We start from the raw sequence: 21,931 nt of genomic DNA, 5'->3' as shown, positions 1-21,931 counted from the left end.
CAGTGTATCAAGAAGCCTATGAGTACCAGCATGACACTGGTCAGGGCGGATGGCGAAGAGGTTTGGCATACACTGTAACTGCGATGCGAGATCTCCTGACAGTCCTCGTCCTTCTGGAGCTCTACGCAGATGTGAGTGATTGGGTGATTCTGGGGGAATGTGCTTTCAGCTTGACCCTTAAAGAACTGGTGAGTGATGCTTCGTAGCTTGGGTTGAGCACTCAAGTTGACGAGGGAGAGGGTGGCGAAAAGGTTGCGGAGGAATTCTAACGGGTGGCTGATCATGACGCTAGCAGCGATGGAACCGGCTTCAACGAAAGCAGACCAGACTTGCTTGTCGGAAGACAGTTACAATTTACTATGCAAAGTTGCATGACTCTTGGAATTGGGTTTTCTATCGTCGCAACTGTTGATTAGGCGACAACCAGCAGAGTTTTGACCATGGCGACTGATAGGATTTCGGGTTCGATTCTTGTGTTCTGAGCCATCAAAGATACCCCATTCTCGAAACCTCTGCCATATATCCGTTTGCTATTGGAAAATCAGTCAAGTGCCATGGTATGTCTCCTACCGCCAATTTTTGGGATATCGAGGACAAGATGCCACCTGCCTCGCCGTACTACCTCCTTATGACCTTGCTCACTTAATCAATAGTATGCTTCATGTAGAGATCAACGGTGTTATCGTGGTACATATCCCATTGGGGCTGAGGAAGGACCTTGAAAAGTCCAGGACTTCTCATGCTCAAGCCCAGAATCTAGACGGAAGTCTGATGATCTAGAGAACTGAAGGCCATTAGGTGTATTGATTGAAGCGGTATCGGTGAAGCATCTACAGGCTCCTGTCATTCTTTACGGGCATGGTAGAAATACTATGGAAGCTGGGAGGTGTTGCATGCTTGATGGAGAACACGAAGGCCTGCGAGTCCTGTCATATAAATGAGTCCAACAAAACACAGCGGCTCAAAACTAATATCATGAAGGAGAGTGAGAAGACTTCTGGCATTTCGGCACCATGGCTCATTCTATGTCTTTGCATCAAACACTTTGGCAAGAGAGATCCGTATAGCGGAGATGGGGTCAGATCAGATATGTTAGTAAGCATCCACAACTGACCAGTTTTACACTTAGCAGATGTTGCACCACGTAACCCCAGGGATGATATAGCTGGTTGATCTATTTCCAAATGAAGAGACGGGGAAGAAATGGCTGCATGGATCTTGTGATTCTTAGTTCCTCAACTAACAGCTCTGTGAACCCAAGGCAACACAAAGCTTATGGGCAGCAGACAGACAACAGACATGTAGAATAGAATGCCACGGAAACTTCAGTTAGTTGGATTGTCTAGTGGAAGCTCAAAGGCCTCTTGGCCGTTGAAAGGAATCACTGATATCAAACCCTCAAATCTTCATGGCGGGACAATGTGGTGGGGTTTTTGTAGGGCTAAACTTAGTGGGGCAGTTGTGCCTGCAATGATTTCGACGGTGGGGTTCAGATACCAATCTTGTCTGGACCGAGATCTCTGAAATAACAGCAAGTGTCAACGCTCGAGTCTTAGGCGACGATGAGATTGGAAACTGAAGAGTTACGTTAACAAGACCGTCTAACCAGCATACCAAATGGGCATTTATTTTTCAGGGAATGATAGGATTATCTTGACGGGGGGCTGAAAGACAAGGTGTGACTTGATTCACTGGCGCAAACGAAGTTGATCATTAAAAAGTTCAAGACAACCACCAAGGGCAACGTGCAAGCCAACTGACTCTCGTGTATGCGATTACTTCATTTGCAAAATGTCTCAAGCAAGGCATGTCTTTTCCATATACTCACTATGGTGCATGGGAAGTGGAAACCGAGAGTGGGGTACCATTGTTTTTGAGTAACTCCCGTTCTTATCAATCATGTTCTTTCGAGCCCGCCTCTTTTCCTGTCCCATATCTCTACCACCCTTGGCCATTATGCCACATCACTTTTTTCCTCAGAAACAAGTCGGGAGTCGAGCATTTATCTGCTTAGTTGGGCTTGGACGGCGAGCCTTGGCAAATCACCCAACAGATTGGCAGGAGGGTTAGGTTGCGGGTACTCTGTATAGGGGTTCTTGATCGCCTTATCCAGCAGAGCAGTTATGGGATTATTCCAATTCCAGAAGAAGTTGTGGACCGAGTCCGGCTGACCAGCCGGGCTCTCATGGATTGCGACACTGTACCTTTACTCGCGGATATCAAGCTGTCTATCATCGTCAAAGATCCTGGCAAAGGCATAATCGCCGACTGTCTCTCCATTCAGGCATGTCCCAGGATTGGTGTTCCAAACACCACTGGCATAATAATGAAACCACACCTGAACAGCAACCTCGTGCTTCTGCTCATACTCCCTCTCCTTGGTGGTTAAGTACTTATCAAGACCTGCTGAACCACGTTCTCATGGAGAATGGAGAAGGGTGGGCTTTTCCTCCTGAGTGCGTATGACAGGCTGTTCGATCTTGTACATCTGTCACTCGGCAAAAAAGTGGTTGATAATTGGAGGAATTTCCCTCTTGCGGTGCTTTAAGCAGTAAAGAGGAATGGTTATCTCGGCCCTTGTGATATCGCATTTGAGCTTTTGCTTCTTTTGTTGTTCACCTGGGCCTTTATGTATGCTTTCTAACACCCAATGACCCTCGGAGTAGAGCTGCCATCGGTGCAGTCTTCCACAGCATATTGATCCTGGTCAAAGAAAATCTTGACAGCACGTGGCTGTTTTGTGATCAGGACGTGAAATTTTTGAGAAGCTGGCAGTCTATTGAGATCATGACAGGTCAGTAATTGTATGGTAAAGGGACATCAAACGGTAGGACACTGAGTTTACATAGGTCGAAGTAATACCAGACCTTGGCTCCAGACTCATTTCTTCTCAAGCGTTGTCACCATGTTTTGATAATATTCATTTATTCATCATCTCAATGAAAGACTAATAGCCTCGTACCATGTAAATGTAGATAATTGTCAAGGAAATGGAGGTCAAAAAGATTAATGTCAGATTGCTATGTCGCGAGTGAAGTATAGGGCCATAGTCCGAACGCATCGGATAGAGACTCGTATTACCTGATTATCTTTACTTTGCATCGGATGTAGTTTCTGCTTGAAGCTATCTGGTGCTATAAAGAATGATTAGATGAGTTGATTGGGGCAAGCAGGTCAATGTGACAGGCCGTTCAGACTAGTTTAGAGCCGGAAATATTCTCATGCCAGCTTAATCTTTATACTCTTAGTCGAGATCCCCTCAGTAGTAGAAAATAGCCTTGACTGGACTCCTTGGGCAGCAAAATTCGATACTGGACGCTTAAGTCTTCCCTAGTAACGCGGAACCTCGGTACAGTACTACTTGTGGGGGATGGTTTTCTCGTCTTGACTGTTGGGGCAGGATAGAGCATGGAGTTTGCGAATCTGAGTACAGTCAAGCATTCTAAGTTATAGAGAAGCAAGCCTGAATGCTCTGCAGAAACTAGCTTTGGAGAATATGTTAGATGGCACTCGTTCCATTTAATACGAGTCAAAGTTTGCCTGTGAGCTCTTGTCTCCCTCTTCAATCATGAACGCTAACCCTGACTAGCAGTCGGCACCGATAGGTGTAGGGCCAGAAGACTAACATGTATGAGTGCCTAACCTGAATTTCCACGACCCATATGTATAACACCAGAAAAAGTGTTTTTAGGAGCAAGCCTTGATAAGTTGCATTGAAAGCTTCAACTATTCTCAACATTGGGATGTGCCAAAATCGGACAAGGCTTGAGCTGCACGTGACTGGGAGGATCCCGGTGGAGCTTGGTCCCGAAGCCAAGTTGCCCCACCAACGCGCGGATGTTCATCTATACCTATGTGTTGGACTTCACGCGCTTTCAGCAGTTTAAACAGCACTGAGCCTGCGGGAACTTTCACTTCTTCTTCACAGAATGTAAGCACAAACCATAGATCTCATAAAACCTCTTACCAAACACTATCATTGTGAAAATGCCGTACGAGATCTTCCTCGCAGGCGTAGTCTCCGACAACGATGAAGCCAAGGCACGCGCTGTTCTTGGTGGTTTCACTGAGATGCGCGAGCACCATCGCTTCACTCGCGTCCAGCACTACGAACCACAGGACATCAAGATTAGGGGTTTCCCCACTATCAAGGAGCTGCTGAAGGAGCGTGGCCCGACTACAGCGCTCTACCAGGAGCTGCACAACATCTTAGTTCGGCAGCCTTACACTCTTCAGATCCGTACCAATATTACCGATGCCATCTTGGGTCCTGCTCAAGCCGGGTAAGTTTGACAGCGGAATAATAAAGAAATAACTTGCTGACGGATTACTAGTGCTGAGGCGGCTCCTCATGGCACTGTTTCTGGTGGCAAACCACATATCTTGCGCTGGTCTGATATTCCGGATCCCCCCAACCAGCGCATTCCTCCTTTCATCACCCAGCGCAAGATCATCGAGATTCCTGATCAAAGAGCCCCTCGCATCCTTGCTGCCAGCAAGTTCAGGTCAGTAGCTGTACCATTCATCCAAGCCCTCGTACTAACTCTTTGTGTAGGAACAAGTCGGACCTGGTTGAGGAATCCTACCACTGGTGGTTCAACGACGTCGAGTACTCCATGGTCCGTACCTACTTAATCTCCCTGGATCCCAGCCCGCAGACTACAGACCAAGTCCCCAGCCTCGCCGGTCTCGAGCCCATCGGCGACTTTTGGCTCCTGTACGTCCGCATGCGTGTCGAGGCGACACCCGACCGCATGCAGCAGGCCCACAACCAGTTGCAGCAGATCCGGGACCAGCTGTTGGGCGTCTTCGAATTCAAAGTCTGGGATCGTCGCGCTCACGATACCAGGATCATGGAACAACCGACGCAGGGTCCGGCTTAGGAGTCCGGAACGGCAGCATCGTGTTCTTTTTTGAAAAACAATATAGGTAATGGCAATGTCATTGGAGACGCGCACAATTCCAACAAAAAAAGCAACGGAGTGTCCCCGACCACCGCTTCATCGTCGGAGGAGGTCAGTCCCGTTGACAGCCAGTTGACGATCCCTCTCCCTGATGATGACGACGGTGATAACGTTGAGGACACTCCCGACACAGAGATGGACGAGGACGACGACGAGTCCGAGTACGATTCGGATTCGGAGCGCGATTGGCCCAAGGATGACTGACGTGTTGGGGAACCAATCATTGCTTGCAGCAATACCAGCACCCAAGCCCGTCATTCTTCGGGGAGCGTGACCGCAGCGTTGCCATGCTTTTCGGAAGCGAGTCAGGTCGAGTGCAGAGGACTCATCATGCAGCCACCTTGCGATGTTCATTCAGTAGGTCGGATGGTTGATTTTGGAGTAGCTTGTATGGGGGATATGTGAGAGCTCGTCAAGAGTGATGGTGTCTGGGAATCTGCTGTCTATATCACCGTCGCTCAGCTGACAGATTATGACTTGGCTTCGATACCCCATTGCTGTTCTTGGCAGCAGCCTCGACCAAGCATGTTCTTGTGGTCTCGGGGGCACGATCTTTCATATCATTACCCTTGAGCTGAGGCTGAAATCATTGCATTGTTGATATTATTAAGGGAATGGAAATACGGCTATATTCTGGCCATAATCGGAAATACATGTTCTATACACTTCAACATACGAAGTTCCTTCATATCTCCCGCTTGCATCGACAGTGTTCACGGCTTCGGTTCCCATTGATGATTCGCGGAAACAAACATGGGAAGGCCAGGCCCAACACTAACAGAACTTGACACCCGCTGAAGGGACGTCAAGAATGAAGCGAGACGTCATCAGATTCGGTTTGGTAGGTACGCACTAGACGAATCCCCTGTCCAGGCTCCGTTCAACACTTCATAGGGTCCTCTAGACGGAATAGGGGATCTTTCCACCAGCGTTTTAGAGTAGCGGGATGTGTGATCCCCTTGTCCATTCGGGAGTGACTCTTCTGTCTTAACCGTTTCAGACCATCCTTTATGACATCCTTGTCCTGTAAGTTCGGTGTCTTTTTGACAAATGATGACATGAAACCCCGGTACACTGCTGCTGCCTTCTTTTGTTCTTGCAAGACATTAAATTCAACAGAGCGGATAGTAGGAAAACCACACACCGGCAAGATGCCGTCACGACGACACACACACGGGACATGCTGCTCTCGCAAGATGGTTTACGGCGGGAAGCCTTCGCGGGATGTCGGACGTGTCGCGCGCCCCGGATCAAGGTGGGTTTTCCATCTTTGTCGACAAATACTTCTGAATCTGGCAGGTTCAAGATCAACTTCCTGTCGTTGGTCCGGCGGCATGGGAACCAACATCGCTTCACCACGTTCACCATCATTGAGCCGCAGACAAACCTGTCACTCCTACATCTGCCACTTAGTCCCATCTCACCACCGACCACTAACATTCATCGCTCCTTACGCCTCTACAATGTGACGAATGCAAGCAAACCTGCAAACGCTGCGAAAAATCCAAGTGCGAATGCGGCGGCTACTGGCACGAGCTCGAAATTATCCATTGAGACCAAACCGTGTCGACCGCCCGCCGTACCCTCCGTAAGGTCCTCAGCGTCAAGCCCGACTCCACCCCCGGCTTCAGTGCTCAAAAGGATCTTCTTCCTCTTCCTTTGTCGGTCCCAGACGGAACTGAAACTTGATATGGCTGGACGATAGTGACGAGCGCTCACCCAGCCCTCCAACTCCCTATGCCGGTGGGAGTAGTAGTCCTCCGCCGAGCATCGCCGTCCCCCTTGCGCAACAGGCATCATGCTACTTCGCCTCTAACTTCATAATCGTCCCCCTCAAGAACCAATATCCCGGCCCGCATGGTTTCATGGAGTATCTTGTTCCGCTGATGAGGAACGAACCCGCCGAAAGCGCCTTGCGATACGCATTCAACGCATGTGCGTATGCTCTGCTGGGTAACCGCCACAAGGCCGACAGTGTCAATCTAGAAAGGTTCTCGTTGAAAGAGCACGCCCTCGCGCTGGCGCAGACGCAGAAGGCACTGGGGAATGCGGAGACGGCGACGGCGGACTCGACGTTGGCTGCGGTATTGCTGCTCTGTTTGTATGAGGTTTATCTGACATGATCCTCCTTTTGTCGTTCCGTCACATGTGCTGATGTCTGCCTCTCTTCCGATTTCACCAACAGAGCATAACAGCCCATCCACAATCCCGCCTGCTCGCCTGGCGCTCCCACATTGACGGCGAAGTAAATATCGTCCTGGCTCGCGGCTGCGAGGAGCTGTGTCGCACGAAACTCGGCTCTCTTCTCTTCACTTCGGTGCGCCACCACCTTTTGTCGCGCACACTCTATCATGACACTCCCTTACCGCTGGGGGCTGACTGGTGGATGTCTGCTGGGGACACGAATTCCCTGCTCTCTGGAGCGCAAAGATTAGCATTCAGGTATGCGGAGTTGAGGGCTGAGGCTGGAAAAGTGCTTGTCCCGAGCGTGGTGCCTGATGAGGTCAGGGGGAAGGTTAGGGAGTTGTACTCGAAGGTAAAGATGGTAGATCACGAGGTTGAGAGGTGGTTGGGGGTAATTCCGGGGGAGTTGAGATACCAGGCGCTGGGTTGGGTGCAGAGCAAGGGAACAAGTCCCCCTGCTGGGCTCAATTATGGCGATCTCGAAGCCTTTCCCGGCCGCGTCGACGTCTACCCCGATTATGTAACCGCCAGCGCATGGAATGTTGGGCGCGTGACGCGCCTGCTTCTCGCTTCTTTGGCACTTAGGCTGACGGCGTGGATCCACTCCCTGGTCGACTACCGGTTAACTTCAAAGTACGAAGTCTCGAAACTGGTCTGCAAGGAAATGGTCGAGGATATCATCGCCTCAGTACCCTTTCATCTCGGCTGGCACCTGAAACGCAAGGATACTGGATAATCATGAATGTCGAGTTTTGCGTGTGGCGAGGAGGGCCTGGAGAAGGCTCTGCCGGCGATGTTTCTGATATGGTCATTGACGCGTGTAAAGAATCACGATATAACGAAGGAAGAACAGAGGACATTGGCAAAGGGCCGGCTCAGGTTTATCGCTGATCTAGTTGGGCTGAAATATGCTCATGTCGTCAACGATGTAGGTCTCTCCTACTTAGGTTTTGACAGGCCGCGAAAGCTAACTAATGGCAGTTCAACCCGAGATTCCCTTCCATGCTTATGCGACAGGACAGGCTTATGGTTACTCCAGACCCGTTACGAGGTCCGACTTGAGGAAGGAAAGGGTTAGGGCCAACTATTCGCCCTTCTGTGTCTTGGGTTCCAGGTACACATTCCGTGATGCTGTCTGTATTGTCGAATTATATTCCCGCCCTCCTGGGAGGTCACTGTGACGCCTTTACGCTGAAGGAGCCATCAAAGACAATCGCTCAAGGAGGGATTGGAATTTGATCTGAACCATAGGCATTTGGAATTAACTTGCTGGATAGCCATCCGAGCCACAGATGGGAACAGGTTAGCTTAGGTAGTAACCCGAGGGTTGGCCCCACGGTTATATTGTCAGTAGGCAGTAGTAGCCCTTCTTAAGATATCCCCGAGCCTACGCCCTTTACTGGAGATAGTAATAAGTGGGACCTTAACATTAACGAAAATTTAGGCATAACGATTGAACTACTGTAAATTGACTAATCGTTATGTGCAGAGTTAACTGTATGACTATTGCGGTGAAGTCTTGTCAATTCTCATCTATTTTATCCTACTAGAGCACGACAAATAGATACACGATTGACGTGGGACGGCGTGGCTGAACCAAGGCCATTACAGGCCAGATTTCTGGTTCGAGTCAGACTGTCCATACTTGCGGATCAGCCTGCGGGCAATGGACAGGGCCCCTCCCCGGTAACCGTCTCCAAACAAGGCATAGTGGTTGAGATGATGATACCTGCAGAGTTAGCAAGCCATGCCCAAACCCAAAAGAAATCTGAAGGGGCACATACAGTTCATACAAGTCGAGCCGATCCTCATACTCTTCCTTTGGCTCCGCCTTCGGCACCAGCCTTTCATACTCCCTCCAGAACGAGCTGCCAAACCCTCCAAACATTCGCATAATTCCCAGCTCATACTCCGAATGCCCATAGACACAACTTGGGTCAAATACCACCTCCTCAGCCCCTCCCTCGCCCCCGATCCTCGCCCGTCCATGGTTTCCGCTCCACAGGTCCCCATGAATCAACACGGGATACACCCCCTTTAGGTGCCCGTCCCCGAGCAGCCTGGGGACCACAACGCTAGCGACCTTCTCGACCGCTTCGTTGAGTTCCTTATCCGGCCGATTCTGCCGGATCCCCTCCCGCATGATCGCCCTCAGCCTATGGTCGGCATAGAACTTTGCCCAAGATTCAGTCCAGGGATTCTCTTGCCTAGTTGCGCCGCAGCAGGTCGGCACGTGGAAGCCGTACATGGGCTTGTCATGGCCAGGGGGGACCGGAGCTGGGGTGGTATGCAGTTTAGCCAACTTGGCGGCGAGCGAGAGGCCTGTGCCGCCAGGGGCAGAAGAGCCGAGCTCGAGGAAGTCGGTTGCGAGGAAGAACTTGCCAGGGGAGGAGCGGAGGGAGCCGTGGGCGTAGGAACGGGGGCAGAGTTTCAGGGAGGGGTCGGCGTCGTGGATGGCGTTGAGAGAGGCGTGTTCGCATATGTGGGAGTCAGCGATAAGCTCGATTACCAAGCTTAAGAATATGGAGTGAGAAGTATACCTCGGAACATCACCTCGGCCTGAGGACCTGTCCCGGTTTTGACGAAGTAGGCTCGTTCTTTGCCATCTTTTGTGCCAATCAACTTGTAGGTAGAGGAGAAGCCAGAGCCGCCATGGGAGACAAGCTTGGCGTTCGTCTCGTCTAAACCTAGGGCCTCAAGAATTGCTGGGTCTACGTTAGGGGCCATCATCACAAAAGTGCGGTCAGTGAGCCGGCGAAGACCAGCTCTGAAATTCCAGAAGGAACGGGGAATGCGAAGTAAAACTCGAATCACTTGTATTTGAACTGAGCGAGAGTAATTGAGAAAGTATGAGATATGGTTCAAGTTCAGCGACAACTGCCCTTTACAAATCTGTGCTATCTTGTTGTTTTGGACATGTCAAGAGCAAGTTGTGTTGTGAACATCAACCTTATCGAAGGAGGGGCAGGAGGAGCAAGTACGGAGTCGCATGCGGGGACAGTGCGTATAGCCAGAGACATCGACGCTCACACCGTGTACACTCAGCCCTGCAAAAGAAAGACGGTGATAACTTCCAGAACCCAGAGCTGGCGACAGAGTCAGTTCATGTGAAAAGACTGGGAATCTTCAAAACTCAGGATCAGAAAATATACAGGAGATATGTCGTCCCGAGTAGTATGACCACAAGGTGAACAAAAACAATGAGAAAAACCTCGTCATCGACTCGAATTGTATAAATCTTAAGCTCTAAGATGGCAAAACAAAGAACCGAAAGGCGAACAAGTGATCGGTTTGATCAGCCATTGCGATGCGCTCGGCTCGTTCCGCGATCGGCAAACCCTTCTGCGGCCATCCCAGGGGCCCCGAGAGCGGTGGTACGGGCGGCCGCAGAGGTCAGCGATAGTAGGAGGGAGGGTGTCGCGATCACCGGACATGGCTCGCATGAGGCATGAACGAGACCGAGCAAGGGAACAAACGCATCGGACGTGTGGAGGCCACCACGAGGGCGCCGATGGAAGACGTCATCCGACCTCGTCGGCGCATGCTCACAGGCTGGAAGGCCACTGGTCACGCTGTGGAAGCAGTCGAAGCCCTGCGAAAGTGTAGCCGTTTTTTCCGACCGCCAGCGACGAGCCGTTGACCAAAGGCCACGCTGATTGGTGGATGAGAAGACTAACCAAATTAAGACTAGCGCTACTTCACCCCCTAGGAGCAGCTGTGGCCCCTGCTGTGGCCGGTCGGCGCCAATCGGTGGCCTGTTTCTGATGATAGACCCCCTGCAAAAGGGCGAACAAAAAGCTGGGGGGACACTGCGCGGGCAGTTGGGGACACCTGGTGCGACCAAATCCCCAAAAGCAAGAACAGTGAGTGGTGAACAGGCCATGTCACAAGCCTGAGCCCATCAACTACCACCGCCCGCCAGCCGAGATTAAACCTCAACGGCCCCGTCGTGCGACTTTGTTGAAAGACACTCCCATAGGTAAATTTTTAAACGGCTGTTGTTTGGTCGCGTCATGGCATAAGCCGAGGAAGAAAAAGGGCCAAAAAATCTTTTAACGTTTCCTTGTGTGTTGTGTCCTGCTGCAATCACCGCTTTTACTGAGGGAACCCCATTTTACTCGACTTGACTCGACTCGACTCGACTCGACTCGAGACTCGAGCATCATCATCATCCCCATTCGCATCCAATTCCCATCCACGCCACTCCCAATCGACATCCCAGATAATATCCCCAGACCTCTCCATCATGAACGGTCACTTTTCTGCTGTCGGCGATGCGCCGGCAGCCAACAACTTCACGCATGGGATACAGGTGATCGACGAAGACAAGGCATTCAACGCCAACCTCAACGACTACTTGACCGAGACCAACGTGGCTAAGGCCGGCTTCAACTACCACCTGATCTCTGTCTTTGGCTCGCAGTCGACTGGCAAGTCGACGCTGCTGAACCATCTATTCGGTACCAACTTCGACGTCATGTCCGAGGTCGAGCGTCGCCAGACTACCAAGGGCATCTGGATGGCCAAGAACAAACGTATTGCTGCTGAGGGTAACGAGGACAAGATGGCCGACAACATTTTGGTTATGGATGTCGAGGGTACCGACGGTCGCGAGCGTGGCGAGGACCAAGACTTCGAACGCAAGAGCGCCCTGTTTGCTTTGGCCACTAGCGAGGTGTTGATTGTCAATATCTGGGAGCACCAGGTCGGCCTGTATCAGGGCGCCAACATGGGTCTACTGAAGACAGTGTTTGAGGTCAATCTGCAATTGTTTCTCAAGGATAGACAGTGAGTTCTTTTGCGTTCCTTTGTTCAATCGATACCTTTTAGCTGACGGCGCAGATCGCAAACCCGCTCGCTGCTCTTTTTCGTCATCCGCGACCACATCGGCAACACTCCCCTTGCCAACCTCCGTAACACCCTGATTCAAGACCTGACGAGGATCTGGTCCTCTATCGCAAAGCCTGAGGGGCTCGAGAACTCCAAGATTGAAGACTACTTCGACTTTGCCTTCGCCGCCCTTCCTCACAAGATCCTGCAGCCCGAGAGGTTCCAGGAGGAGGTGCAGAAGCTGAGCACGCGCTTTAAGGAAGGCTACCGCTCCTCCAAGGACCAGGAGCTGGAGGGTGGCGTCTTCTTGCCCGAATACCACCGCAGAATACCTGCTGACGGTCTGTCGGTCTACTGCAAGGGTGTCTGGGACCAGATCGTCAACAACAAGGACCTCGATCTGCCCACGCAGCAGGAGCTGCTTGCCCAGTTCCGTTGTGACGAGATTGCGCGCGAAGTCCTGGTCGGCTTCGACGCCGTCATTGTTCCTCTTGAGGAGCAGCAGGCCGACGCCGCCCGTCAGGGCAAGCCGGGCATCATTCCCAACCTGGGCACGACCGGTGGCGGCGCCCGCGAGAAGTGTGTCAAAGCCTTCGAGATCCAAGCCTCCCGCTACCACAAGGGCGTCTACAGCACCAAGCGCGCCGAACTCGAGAGCAAGATCGATGCCCGTCTCAAGGCCATTTACACTACCCATCTCACGGACGTTCACAAGGCTGGCATCGCCTCCTTTAGCGATGCTGTCACTGCGGCTGTCAAGGCTGGCCAAAAGGCCGGCGGCGCATACGAATTCGCGATGATTGTCTCGCAGCAGAAGGAGAAGTCCCTCGATGCCTTCCGCAAGGAAGCCCAGTCCCTCCTGATCGAAGGCGTTGCCTGGACAAACTTCGGGCCGCAGCTCCGGCTGTTCGAGAAGGAGCTGGACGAGGTCAGCGCGCGCTTGCGCAAGGAGGAGTTGAGGCGCCTTGCGGCTCGCGTCGAACGCAGTGTGAAGACTCGTCTTGGGGATGCTGTTGGGTTGGAGTTCAATAAGCTGGGCACCGGTAGGGGCGGGTCTGGCGCTCCAGAGACGGGGGAGAAGCCGGCTAGTGAGAAGGATCTTTGGGATCGCGTGTGGAAGGTCTTCACTGATATTGTCGATGATGCTGCGGCGAAGTTTGCCGACCGCGCCAAGAGCTTCCAGGCTAGTGAGGAGGAGGTTGCGGTGGGCATCTGGCGGCTGCGGCGCAAGAGCTGGATTGCGCTGCGCGAGCGCATCGATGAGGAGATGCAGGAGGGCAATATCCTGATGAAGTTGAGGGAAAACTTTGAGGATAAGTTTCGGTATGATGCTGACGGCGTGCCAAGGATCTGGCGGCCCACTGATGATATCGAGGGAGTGTACACCAAGGCGCGGGAGGCCACACTCGCGCTTATTCCGCTGTTGGCGAAGATTAAGCTTGTTGCGACAGGCGCTGCGCCGGATTTGGTAGCTTTCATTGGCGCCCAGCCGGCTGGAGTTGATATCAGGGAAGAGGACGATCTTGTGCCGATTGGCGGCATCGATGATGAGGATGGCAAAACACTGGACGATGAGATGGCCGTCTTGAGCGAGAGCAAGAGACAGGATCTTGTTGCTCGTTTCAAGAAGATGGCCGATGGTGTCTATGTGGAGGCCAAGCGCAGTGCCATTGGGGGCATTACCCAGGTGCCGTTCTACTTCTATGTGGCTATGTTGGTTTTGGGATGGAACGAGTTCGTCATGGGTGAGTACTCACAGCTGAGTTGTCTTGAAATCTACGTACCTTTTTTAATTTTTTTTTTATTTACTGACTGTCGGTCACAGTCCTGCGCAACCCCGTGCTCTTCATGATGCTTCTGATCGTGACCGGCGGCTTGTACGTGGCCTATTCGCTCAACCTGCTCGGCCCCATGATGCAAATGGCCAATGCTGCCACCAACCAGGCGGTCGAGATCGGAAAGGACAAGTTACGCCAGTTCATCGCGGAGAACGACAGGGTTCGGCAGGCTATTGGCGTGCCGGCTCGCCAGGAGAATGGTCACTACCAGAACGGCGGTGCCGTCCACCTGGATCGTTTGGATAGCCGAGGAAAGAAGGTAGCGAGCCAGGAGAGTGATGATGATATTTAGATTTGACGATGTGGGCATGCACGGGTGTTAACGGGATTGTATGGCTTCACTGTTTGTTTTCAGTACTAGTAGGGTTCCTGCTTTCATAAAGGGGGGAAGGGAAGGAGGGCCGTTGAATGGTCCTGGATGGCTGGATGGATAGGATAATTAGATGGTTGCTTTCTGTTTCAACGCCAGATTACCGTGTCAGAACATGAGGATAGGGTTAATACAGCATGATACCGCGTATATGTCTCTACTTAAAAAGCTTCCACGCCCGCTGGGGCACCAAACCAGTTCCCTAGCTCGTCTCCTTCCTGCTCTTGGTGTTTTGATGTGAAAAAGTCCGTCAAGCGATGTGTGTCGCCGTCATTATCGACAGGCCAGTCGACCTTAACACCGCCCCCTTTTGTCGGGGGTGCTTCCAACATGTCTTTTGCCGTTCCCCAGCTAAAACGGCATTCCGGTCCCCATCCCCAGACGGGATGCATATTCGCCTTCAGCCAGGACACACACCTCGCGTCAGAGGGGTACCCTGATCCCCAAGCCATTCCCTCACTCTCTTCGCTCTCACCTCTCTTCTCACCCACATCCATCTCATCCTCCCCTTTAGGTGTCCTCCCCCTCCCCTTGGCAGCCTCCCACAAAACCTCCAACGCCGCATCCCTCGTCACCTTAGCACACACACTCGCGGCACTGACACACGGATACAAGCTATCCGCCTTCTTCGCGACAGTGATCTTCACCCCGGGGAACACCCTCTCCAGCTTCGCCTGGTACGTCGCCGGATGCCCGATTGTGTCGACGTATATCTCTGTGACGTTCACGCCTGAGGCGTAAACTTTCTTGATAAGCGCGACAGTCGCGTCTTGGGCTTGCGCATTGAGGTTATATCCTGCTGTCGAAGGGCGGAGCATGCCAGAGGAGATGTCCCGTGCGGAGAGAGCGGTGATGGCCCAGCCGCAGGAGGTGTGTAGGTCGGAGCCTTCGGTACAGAGGGTTTGCATTAATGCGGAGCGGGTCGCGGGCGTGAGGACTTTGCTGTCGTCGAAGTGGTGGGTGTCGCGGAGGAGAGAGTCGGAGAGGTCGAGTGGCAGGAAGAAGATGCCGTAGACCATGGGCCCAAGGACGGGGCCGCGGCCGGCTTCGTCTACGCCTAGGACGCAGGGGGGTCCAAGGGTCCCGGAGGGGGAACCTGAGGGCGGCAGGAGGGAGGAAGGGATGGGAGAGATGTAGGTGTAGGAGGCGCCGGAGAGGAGGGAGGTGTGGTTGATTGAGGGGGGGATGAAGACTGAGGAAGAGGGGGTCTCGGCCTCGGGTGTGAGGTCTTCGAAGGCTTGGAAGTCGTCCATTTTGGTGGGTGAGGAATTGATCACAGATCAAGATATTGAGGTCAGATTGGTGTCGTTGTCCTCAATTTCTGGGTGTATGGACAGATGCAGGACCAGAACTTAATGTTGCAGATCTTGTCGTCGGCGACTTACACAGAAACCGACCAAGAGAACAGAAAGAGGAATGTGGATCCTCGACGCGTGCAGCCGTGCGGCGCGACGGCCGCGTCTGGCTTTCATCCAATTATGTTAACCCTCAGACAAATGTGCGGGTCCCATTGATTACACGCTGTGCTGCGAGCTCCCGCTGTCTCTAGCGCCCAAGCCCACTGTCCCACAGCCCTGTTCATAGAGCTCAGAGCTGCATCTTGTGGCCCTTGGGCTCCTCGCTCGCTGCGGCGCCACCACCAGCCGAACCTGAACTGCCCACACTATCCCGTCTTCAAGTAAACACTGTCCGTTGCTGCGTCGTGTCCATTACTCTCGCGCCATTTGTCCCGGGCAGATTTGCTTGTCGGCTTGTTGCCGCTTTGCTGCTGATTCCTTATTTTAGATACCCTTGAGCTTCGCACGTCCCGTCCCGCGTCGGCGTCGCGCTTCTGAGCTTATTCGGTCGCGTCTCCAACATCCTCATCCTTACCTGTTACGAGTTGACGACAACGATCCAGCTAGCATGGCGCCTCGACCGTCGCTGGCGCGTCGCACGTTGGCTGCGCCGGCAGAGCATATCTATGATTTGGGCGTGGTCGGAAGGTTAGAAATATTGAGTTGTTGTTAGGTCGGACGCGACGCTGACAGGTCACGCGCAGAAAAACCGGCGTCACTGTCCCCGACTCGGGTATTCGTGACGAGCATGGCATGGAACCGCTCGAAGATTTTTTCTCATCCCCGGGAAAGTCTGATCTGGAAGAGCGCCACGAGGACGGCGCTGGCTCGGAGGGTAGTGGTGACGAGGCGATGGATATTAGCACGAGTACGGCCCCTTCGTCGATTAAAAGAGTAAAACTTTTCAAAGGCTAACGTTGACAGCATCCGGAATTGGCCCCTCAGCCCTCCTCAACGGCCAAGGCAGTAGGAACGCCGGGCCGCTGGGGCGCGCAAAGTCGCCTGTGAAATCGTCGCTGCTCAACTCTCCTGGCCAGCGCGGCAAACCTCTGGCAAAAGTCAACCCTCCTAAGCCGAGCAGTCAGCCCACATCAGATGCTGACGTGTTCAAGCGCCGCCTGGACTTCCAAAGCGTGCGTAATGGCGGGCCACATTCGCTGTCGCAACCCACTTCGTCGTCTTCGAGAGACCGGTTTACGATGCCTGAAGAGGAAGATGATGCTGTCGATGACGAGGTGACCAATTTTGTGGAGGAATCCATGGCGATGTTGAATGAGGAGTACGACTTATCTGAGCAGCACGAAGATGATCCCCCGAGCGACCCTGATCCTGCGTCGATATCGAAGCGGAGGCCTGGAATGCAGGCAGCGCCGCAACCAAAGGCAAAACCAAAAGCCGCGCCAGCGAAGGCTGCTCCTACGAGGAAGTCCGCACGACCAGTTGTCGACGAAGAAATGGAGGAGGAGGAGGAGGAGGAGGAGGAAGAGGAAGAAGTGCAGAGACAAGAGCCAGACGAGGATGTCGAGGAAGAAGAGCGGCAGGATACTCCCTCACCAAAACCTCATCGCGGCCCAGCCGCCAAGGGCAAGGCTCCGGCTGCAGCACCTACTCGCGGCGCCAACAAGCGCCGGTCGTTAGAAGAAGAAAAGGGACCATCCCCGGAGCCTCAACCCAAGCGCCAGCGCACCGAAGCGTCTAAGCCCCAACCCAAGCCCAAGATGACCACCAAACGCGTGATCGAACCCCCACCAGAACAAAGGTCTGCCAAGAAAAGCTACCCCAAGGCCTCTGAAGCCCCCGAACCAGGCGACGTTAGCCAAGTCATGACCTTGCGTCGCCCTCCCCTGCCCAAATCCCGCGGTCTCCTCATCAACCGGCGTACCGAGACCCCCAATGACCCGTCCAGCGGCATGTTCCGCACGCGTTCCGGACGTACGTCCTTCAAGCCGTTAGCCTACTGGCGCAACGAGCGCGTTGAGTATGAAAAGGACGAATCGCTGGATCCGTTTGTTGGTCGGGGAGGAAAGAGCAGCGCCCCTAAGAAGTTTGTGCTGCCGGTTATTAAGGAGGTTGTGAGGGTTGAAGAGGCGGAGCCGGAGGTTAGGAGACGGTCTGGAGGCGGGGGGAGGAAGGCGAAGAGAAGTGGAGGTAGAAAAAGGAGGAGTAGAGGCGAGTATGAGGAGAGTAGTGATGATGAGGGCCCTGCTGATGCATGGGAGGTTGATCCGGGCTATGTCACGGGCGAGGTGGTGGTCTGGCAGCCGGAGTACGAATGGAACCCGCCGGCACCGAACGATCTGGTCAGTGTCATGGACAAGCAGCTGGCCATCAGCGCACAGGCGATCAAGACTACAGAGGTTGTGGGCGGCGAGTTCCGCTACGCGAAGGTGTTTAGCGAGGGGTTCATTGGCGCTGGTGTGGTCGATCTGCCGCCTGGCGCCGTTAAGCGGCTGAAGAATTCGCGCAAGGTGTTCATGATCTTCTTTGTGCACAAGGGCCGGGTGCTGGTAACCGTCCAGGAGACGAGTTTCCGCATTAGTAAGGGGGGGATTTTCATTGTCCCGCGGTGTAAGTTCTCTCACATTGCTCTAGTGTCTTCATGCATATGCTAACCTCAACAGTCAATGAGTACACAATAGAAAATGATTATGATTATCCTGCACGTATCTTCTTCTCCCAGGGCCAGGAGGTCTCTGTGAAGCCGCAAGAGCCCGAAGAGGCCCCGCCAGAGGACGGGGGCGGTGAGGAAGAGGAAGAAGAGGGGGGAGATAATTAGGGGAAGACTGTAAATTTTTCTAATAGAGTTGTATGCTTATTGCCAGGAGTTGTGTTTTTGGACCAACAGAGGCGTACAGTTTCATGGTCATGGTCAAAATGGGAGGAACGTTTGCCACGTTCACATCTTTCGGCGAGCTAGATCAACTGATGTGATGTGTTACTGTGATGGTCGCAACCGGGGCCAGAACTCTTGTGCATCTACCCATACACTTGAAGTGAACGAAGTTCTCAAGACAAGTACTGAGAAGGGTACCTGATACTCATGCATGCAAACATTTAGGATTGTCAATCATGCTGCCCATCTCAACATCTTTTTTAATCTCCCTTTCTGTCAAGAATAATCTTGGTCATCAATCCATTCTCACACCCCTGACGAACTCCTTTAAACCTCCTTCTCGAGCACTTTCTTCAACCCCTTAATTTCCCCCTCCCACTTCTCGATCCTCCATTGACTAGCCTTCACCTTCCCCAATAAATACTTCACCCTCTCGCCCGCCAGTCCCCATCCCCAGGACCCATTCTGTGCCCCTGCCTGCCCCAGCACAGCCAACTCGGCCTCTGCCTTCTCAATATTCTTGTTCTCAATCTTGACTAGCTCAGTCAACATCGCCAGGTCCATCCTTGCTTTCACAACAGGGTCTTCAAGAAGTTTGCGAAAGGCAGCCTGGTAGACGGGTTTCCCTGCCTTGATGGTAGCTGGTCGCCCATGGCGGGAGTGAATTGTGATCAGCTCCGCGTTGGCAAGCGCTTCGAGCGCTGCCTCAGGGCTGGCCGCGTCTGGGGAAGTCGAGTACGCGAATGTAGGCGACAGCAAAACTTGATTATATGGCAGGGCCTCGTTCGGCGAAGTAGCGAGGGCCTTGATAAGACTCCAGGCCTGCTCGGCAGACCATTTCTTGTCTGCGCCCGACGGGGTCGTGGGCTTGGTGGAGAGGAGGAAGAACCGCAAGATTTCGATGGAGCTTTGTTCGATGATGTCGGAGACGGCTTTGGAAGGAGATTGGCCTGCTTTCAGGCGGCGGGCGAGGAGTTGCAGGTCGGTTACGCGTCCACCCAGGAGGGAGATGCATTCATCGAGTTCAGCGAGGTCGGAGCGGAGCTGTTGGTTGGAGAGTTTGATGCGGGAGTCGTCTGCGCCGGGTTGAGGTTGGGATTGGTTGTTGAGCTGAGAGATTACGAAGCGCTTTGCGACGTCGGGAGAGAGGTCGCTGAGTCGGACTTGGTGGAAGACGCGATCGGGAAGGGCACGCGAAAGGGTCTTGGAGTAGGTAGTGTCGGTGGTTAGGAAAATGACGTGGGCGATGTTGGACTGGACGAGGGCCGCGGCCCAATCAGACAGACGGTCGTAGAAGATGCCCTTCTCGTCACCTTTGTGAAGGAAGTTGTCGATTACAACCACGGCGCGACGTTCTGGGTGTGCTTCGAGGTAGGCGTCGTCTGTGAGAGTAGCATCTCTGTCGTCTTTAGTCCTTGCGGACAGTGAGACGTTCTTCAGAGCAGAAGCAGTCGTCTGCAGGATCTTGACGATCTGAGCCTCGAGGTTCTCCGAGAAGCCTGCCTTGACACCTGTAGTGCTTTGAATGGCTAAGTCGAGCATGCTGCTGATATTATTGGCCCAGGAGAAGACGGGGCGGTAGCCAACCTGCGAAGCCAGCTTCTTGATGATGTCGGCCTCGCCTCTGGCTTCCATGACTTGCCTGCAGTCGATGAGCAGGACGTCCCGACGGTCATGAAGGACCTGGTTCATGATAAGTTCCCTGGCGCCAGAGCCACGGGGGCCATGGACGACGACAAAGGTGTCTCCTGACTCAAGAAGGCTGCTCTGGACTGTGTCGATCAGCTCTCTGTGGTGAGTGAACAGGGCACTGAGACCGGCCGTCTCCTCCTTTCGAGGCTTGAAGGAGAGGATATCAGAAGTCTGTCGCTTCAGCCATTTGTACAGGTTGCTGTTGGTAAGATCCAGCGATTTTTGGATATGGCTCTGCTGCGGTTAGCACCTGCTTCAACACTGATGAGTAGGAACATACTTGGCCATACCTGAACGAAGAACTCCCGAATAGGATCAAACACAGCCACCGTGAACGCAGCCAACACGGCCGCAATGATCGGAATAACAATTTTCGGGTGTCCCGAGATCCAGCTCCAAAAATGATGTGGTTTCACCCTTTGCTCATACGACAGCCTCAATCGTGTCGGGTTCTTGCTGCCCTCCTCTTTGAGCACGAACCCGTGCATGCAGTTCCTCGCCATTATGGCGTCCCTAACGAGGACGAAATCCACATAGGCATACCGCGGCACGACCTTCGAGTCAGGAGGCTGCGACACGATATCTGCTATCTTGCCGTACCGGCGGAAGAGGTTATACAAGGATTCTTGTGAGAGCTCTCCAGGAGGTTCGCCATCACCTGTAGGAATGAATTCGACCTTCAAGCGGCCTTTAGGCAGGCGGTAGAGGTCTTCGAGCCAGGGGCGGCCTTGGACCAGGCTGGCCTTGATGCCGCGGAAGGGGCTGAACCATGGTTTGATCGGATTCTCGATGAGTGACTTGACCAGTTTGGCTGGTAACCAGTGAGCAGATGCTCTGAAAACTGAGAGATAAGTCCTCACCTTCTATTTCAGCCGGAGAAATACCAGGAGGATACGTAAACTTGACATAGGCCCCCGACTCCTTCAACCGGGGAATAACCTGGGTGATCTTGATCGGTAGATCCTTCGGGATGGCCTGCTTAACCAGCCCTACGGGGTCAAACAACCCACTCGGCGCAACCTCAGGCCGTCCCAACAGACTAGCCAAATCACGATTCGTCTCCCACGGACTCCAGAGCAAGACAGAGCTCAACTTCAGCGGAAACAGATCTAGAATGTGTCAGCAACTTCTAAGCTGGCACCGATTATGGGCCAGGGCACGGCACTATCAAAGAATAGCATCGACTCGCCCGGCTGGGTCACGATGTGTCCAATCTTAGTTGGGTCGCTGGCGACTGTTTTCTTCCATCTTCGGGCCGTGAGCTGACAATGGATGGGGACGAGAAACTGGTCAGGCCCAAGGCGGTTTGAGAGAGTCCGGTATAGTGGTCCCGGCGCTGATAGCGGCCTGCACAGAGCTTTACTTAGGGTCATGGCGGTTGGCCCATGGCACGATGGCCCTCTTTTCTTGAAGCACTGTTCTTAAACTAAAGCCGTATCAAAGTTCGGCTGCCTCGGCTTGATAAGGCCGGACTTGGTGGCAGCTCTTATGTAACAGTGATACGAGGTCCCTCGGTCCGAGCTGGCCCAATATTCAAACCCAATATTTCTATTGTCGATACAGCCGTTACTGGGCCTTCAGAGGCTCGACGTTCCTGGCCTGAAAATGGATGTCCCTGCCTTGGGCATGAGCACTAGGCGATGAGGTCATAGGTGGTCCAGGCCCTGATCGAAGCCCGCCTTTGTTGTCTATCAACCAATCAGCATGCAACTTTACGATAAGAATCTTATCACATCGAATCCGTGAGCTTTAATTCGGGAAATCTCTCGACGACAAGCTCAACACCACGCTGACTGTCTCTGTTTCATCCAATTCCTCAGCTCTCTCGCTTCATCTCACTTACCCCACTTAACTTCATAGCGATCATATATTTCCAGCAGGCC

General features: G+C 53.1%; 7 protein-coding genes across 7 annotated transcripts; 4 read left to right on the top strand and 3 right to left on the bottom strand.

Moving 5' to 3' along the window:
• Positions 1-3,987: 3,987 nt before the first annotated feature.
• On the top strand, positions 3,988-5,168 carry CTHT_0007510 (uncharacterized protein; the record flags this gene model as incomplete). The annotated part of the gene is made up of 4 exons (XM_006691219.1): positions 3,988-4,283; positions 4,335-4,505; positions 4,556-4,872; positions 4,930-5,168. 4 exons carry the CDS (start codon positions 3,988-3,990, stop codon positions 5,166-5,168), a joined length of 1,023 nt encoding a protein of 340 aa, XP_006691282.1.
• A 992-nt stretch (positions 5,169-6,160) lies between these two features.
• On the top strand, positions 6,161-7,884 carry CTHT_0007500 (uncharacterized protein; the record flags this gene model as incomplete). The annotated part of the gene is made up of 3 exons (XM_006691218.1): positions 6,161-6,219; positions 6,670-7,048; positions 7,150-7,884. 3 exons carry the CDS (start codon positions 6,161-6,163, stop codon positions 7,882-7,884), a joined length of 1,173 nt encoding a protein of 390 aa, XP_006691281.1.
• An 869-nt stretch (positions 7,885-8,753) lies between these two features.
• CTHT_0007490 (uncharacterized protein) lies at positions 8,754-9,875 on the bottom strand (the record flags this gene model as incomplete). The annotated part of the gene is made up of 3 exons (XM_006691217.1): positions 8,754-8,877; positions 8,933-9,661; positions 9,772-9,875. The coding sequence occupies 3 exons, from the start codon at positions 9,873-9,875 to the stop codon at positions 8,754-8,756; spliced, it is 957 nt and encodes a 318-aa protein (XP_006691280.1).
• Positions 9,876-11,394: 1,519 nt separating this feature from the next.
• CTHT_0007480 (uncharacterized protein) lies at positions 11,395-14,108 on the top strand (the record flags this gene model as incomplete). The annotated part of the gene is made up of 3 exons (XM_006691216.1): positions 11,395-11,936; positions 11,991-13,723; positions 13,804-14,108. The coding sequence occupies 3 exons, from the start codon at positions 11,395-11,397 to the stop codon at positions 14,106-14,108; spliced, it is 2,580 nt and encodes an 859-aa protein (XP_006691279.1).
• A 239-nt stretch (positions 14,109-14,347) lies between these two features.
• CTHT_0007470 (uncharacterized protein) lies at positions 14,348-15,439 on the bottom strand (the record flags this gene model as incomplete). Its single annotated transcript, XM_006691215.1, has 1 exon — positions 14,348-15,439. The coding sequence occupies one exon, from the start codon at positions 15,437-15,439 to the stop codon at positions 14,348-14,350; it is 1,092 nt and encodes a 363-aa protein (XP_006691278.1).
• Positions 15,440-16,091: 652 nt separating this feature from the next.
• CTHT_0007460 (putative centromeric DNA binding protein) lies at positions 16,092-18,299 on the top strand (the record flags this gene model as incomplete). Its single annotated transcript, XM_006691214.1, has 4 exons — positions 16,092-16,171; positions 16,228-16,391; positions 16,448-18,061; positions 18,145-18,299. 4 exons carry the CDS (start codon positions 16,092-16,094, stop codon positions 18,297-18,299), a joined length of 2,013 nt encoding a protein of 670 aa, XP_006691277.1.
• A 384-nt stretch (positions 18,300-18,683) lies between these two features.
• CTHT_0007450 (NONE-like protein) lies at positions 18,684-21,421 on the bottom strand (the record flags this gene model as incomplete). Its single annotated transcript, XM_006691213.1, has 4 exons — positions 18,684-20,282; positions 20,339-20,859; positions 20,909-21,157; positions 21,412-21,421. 4 exons carry the CDS (start codon positions 21,419-21,421, stop codon positions 18,684-18,686), a joined length of 2,379 nt encoding a protein of 792 aa, XP_006691276.1.
• Between the last annotated feature and the right edge of the window lie 510 nt (positions 21,422-21,931).

The sequence above is a fragment of the Thermochaetoides thermophila genome (genome assembly GCF_000221225.1).
Source record: "Thermochaetoides thermophila DSM 1495 unplaced genomic scaffold scf7180000011806, whole genome shotgun sequence".
NCBI lineage: Eukaryota > Fungi > Ascomycota > Sordariomycetes > Sordariales > Chaetomiaceae > Thermochaetoides > Thermochaetoides thermophila.
The sequence above is the reverse complement of the archived record's forward strand: the minus strand, read 5'-3'. Positions and strand labels throughout refer to the sequence as shown.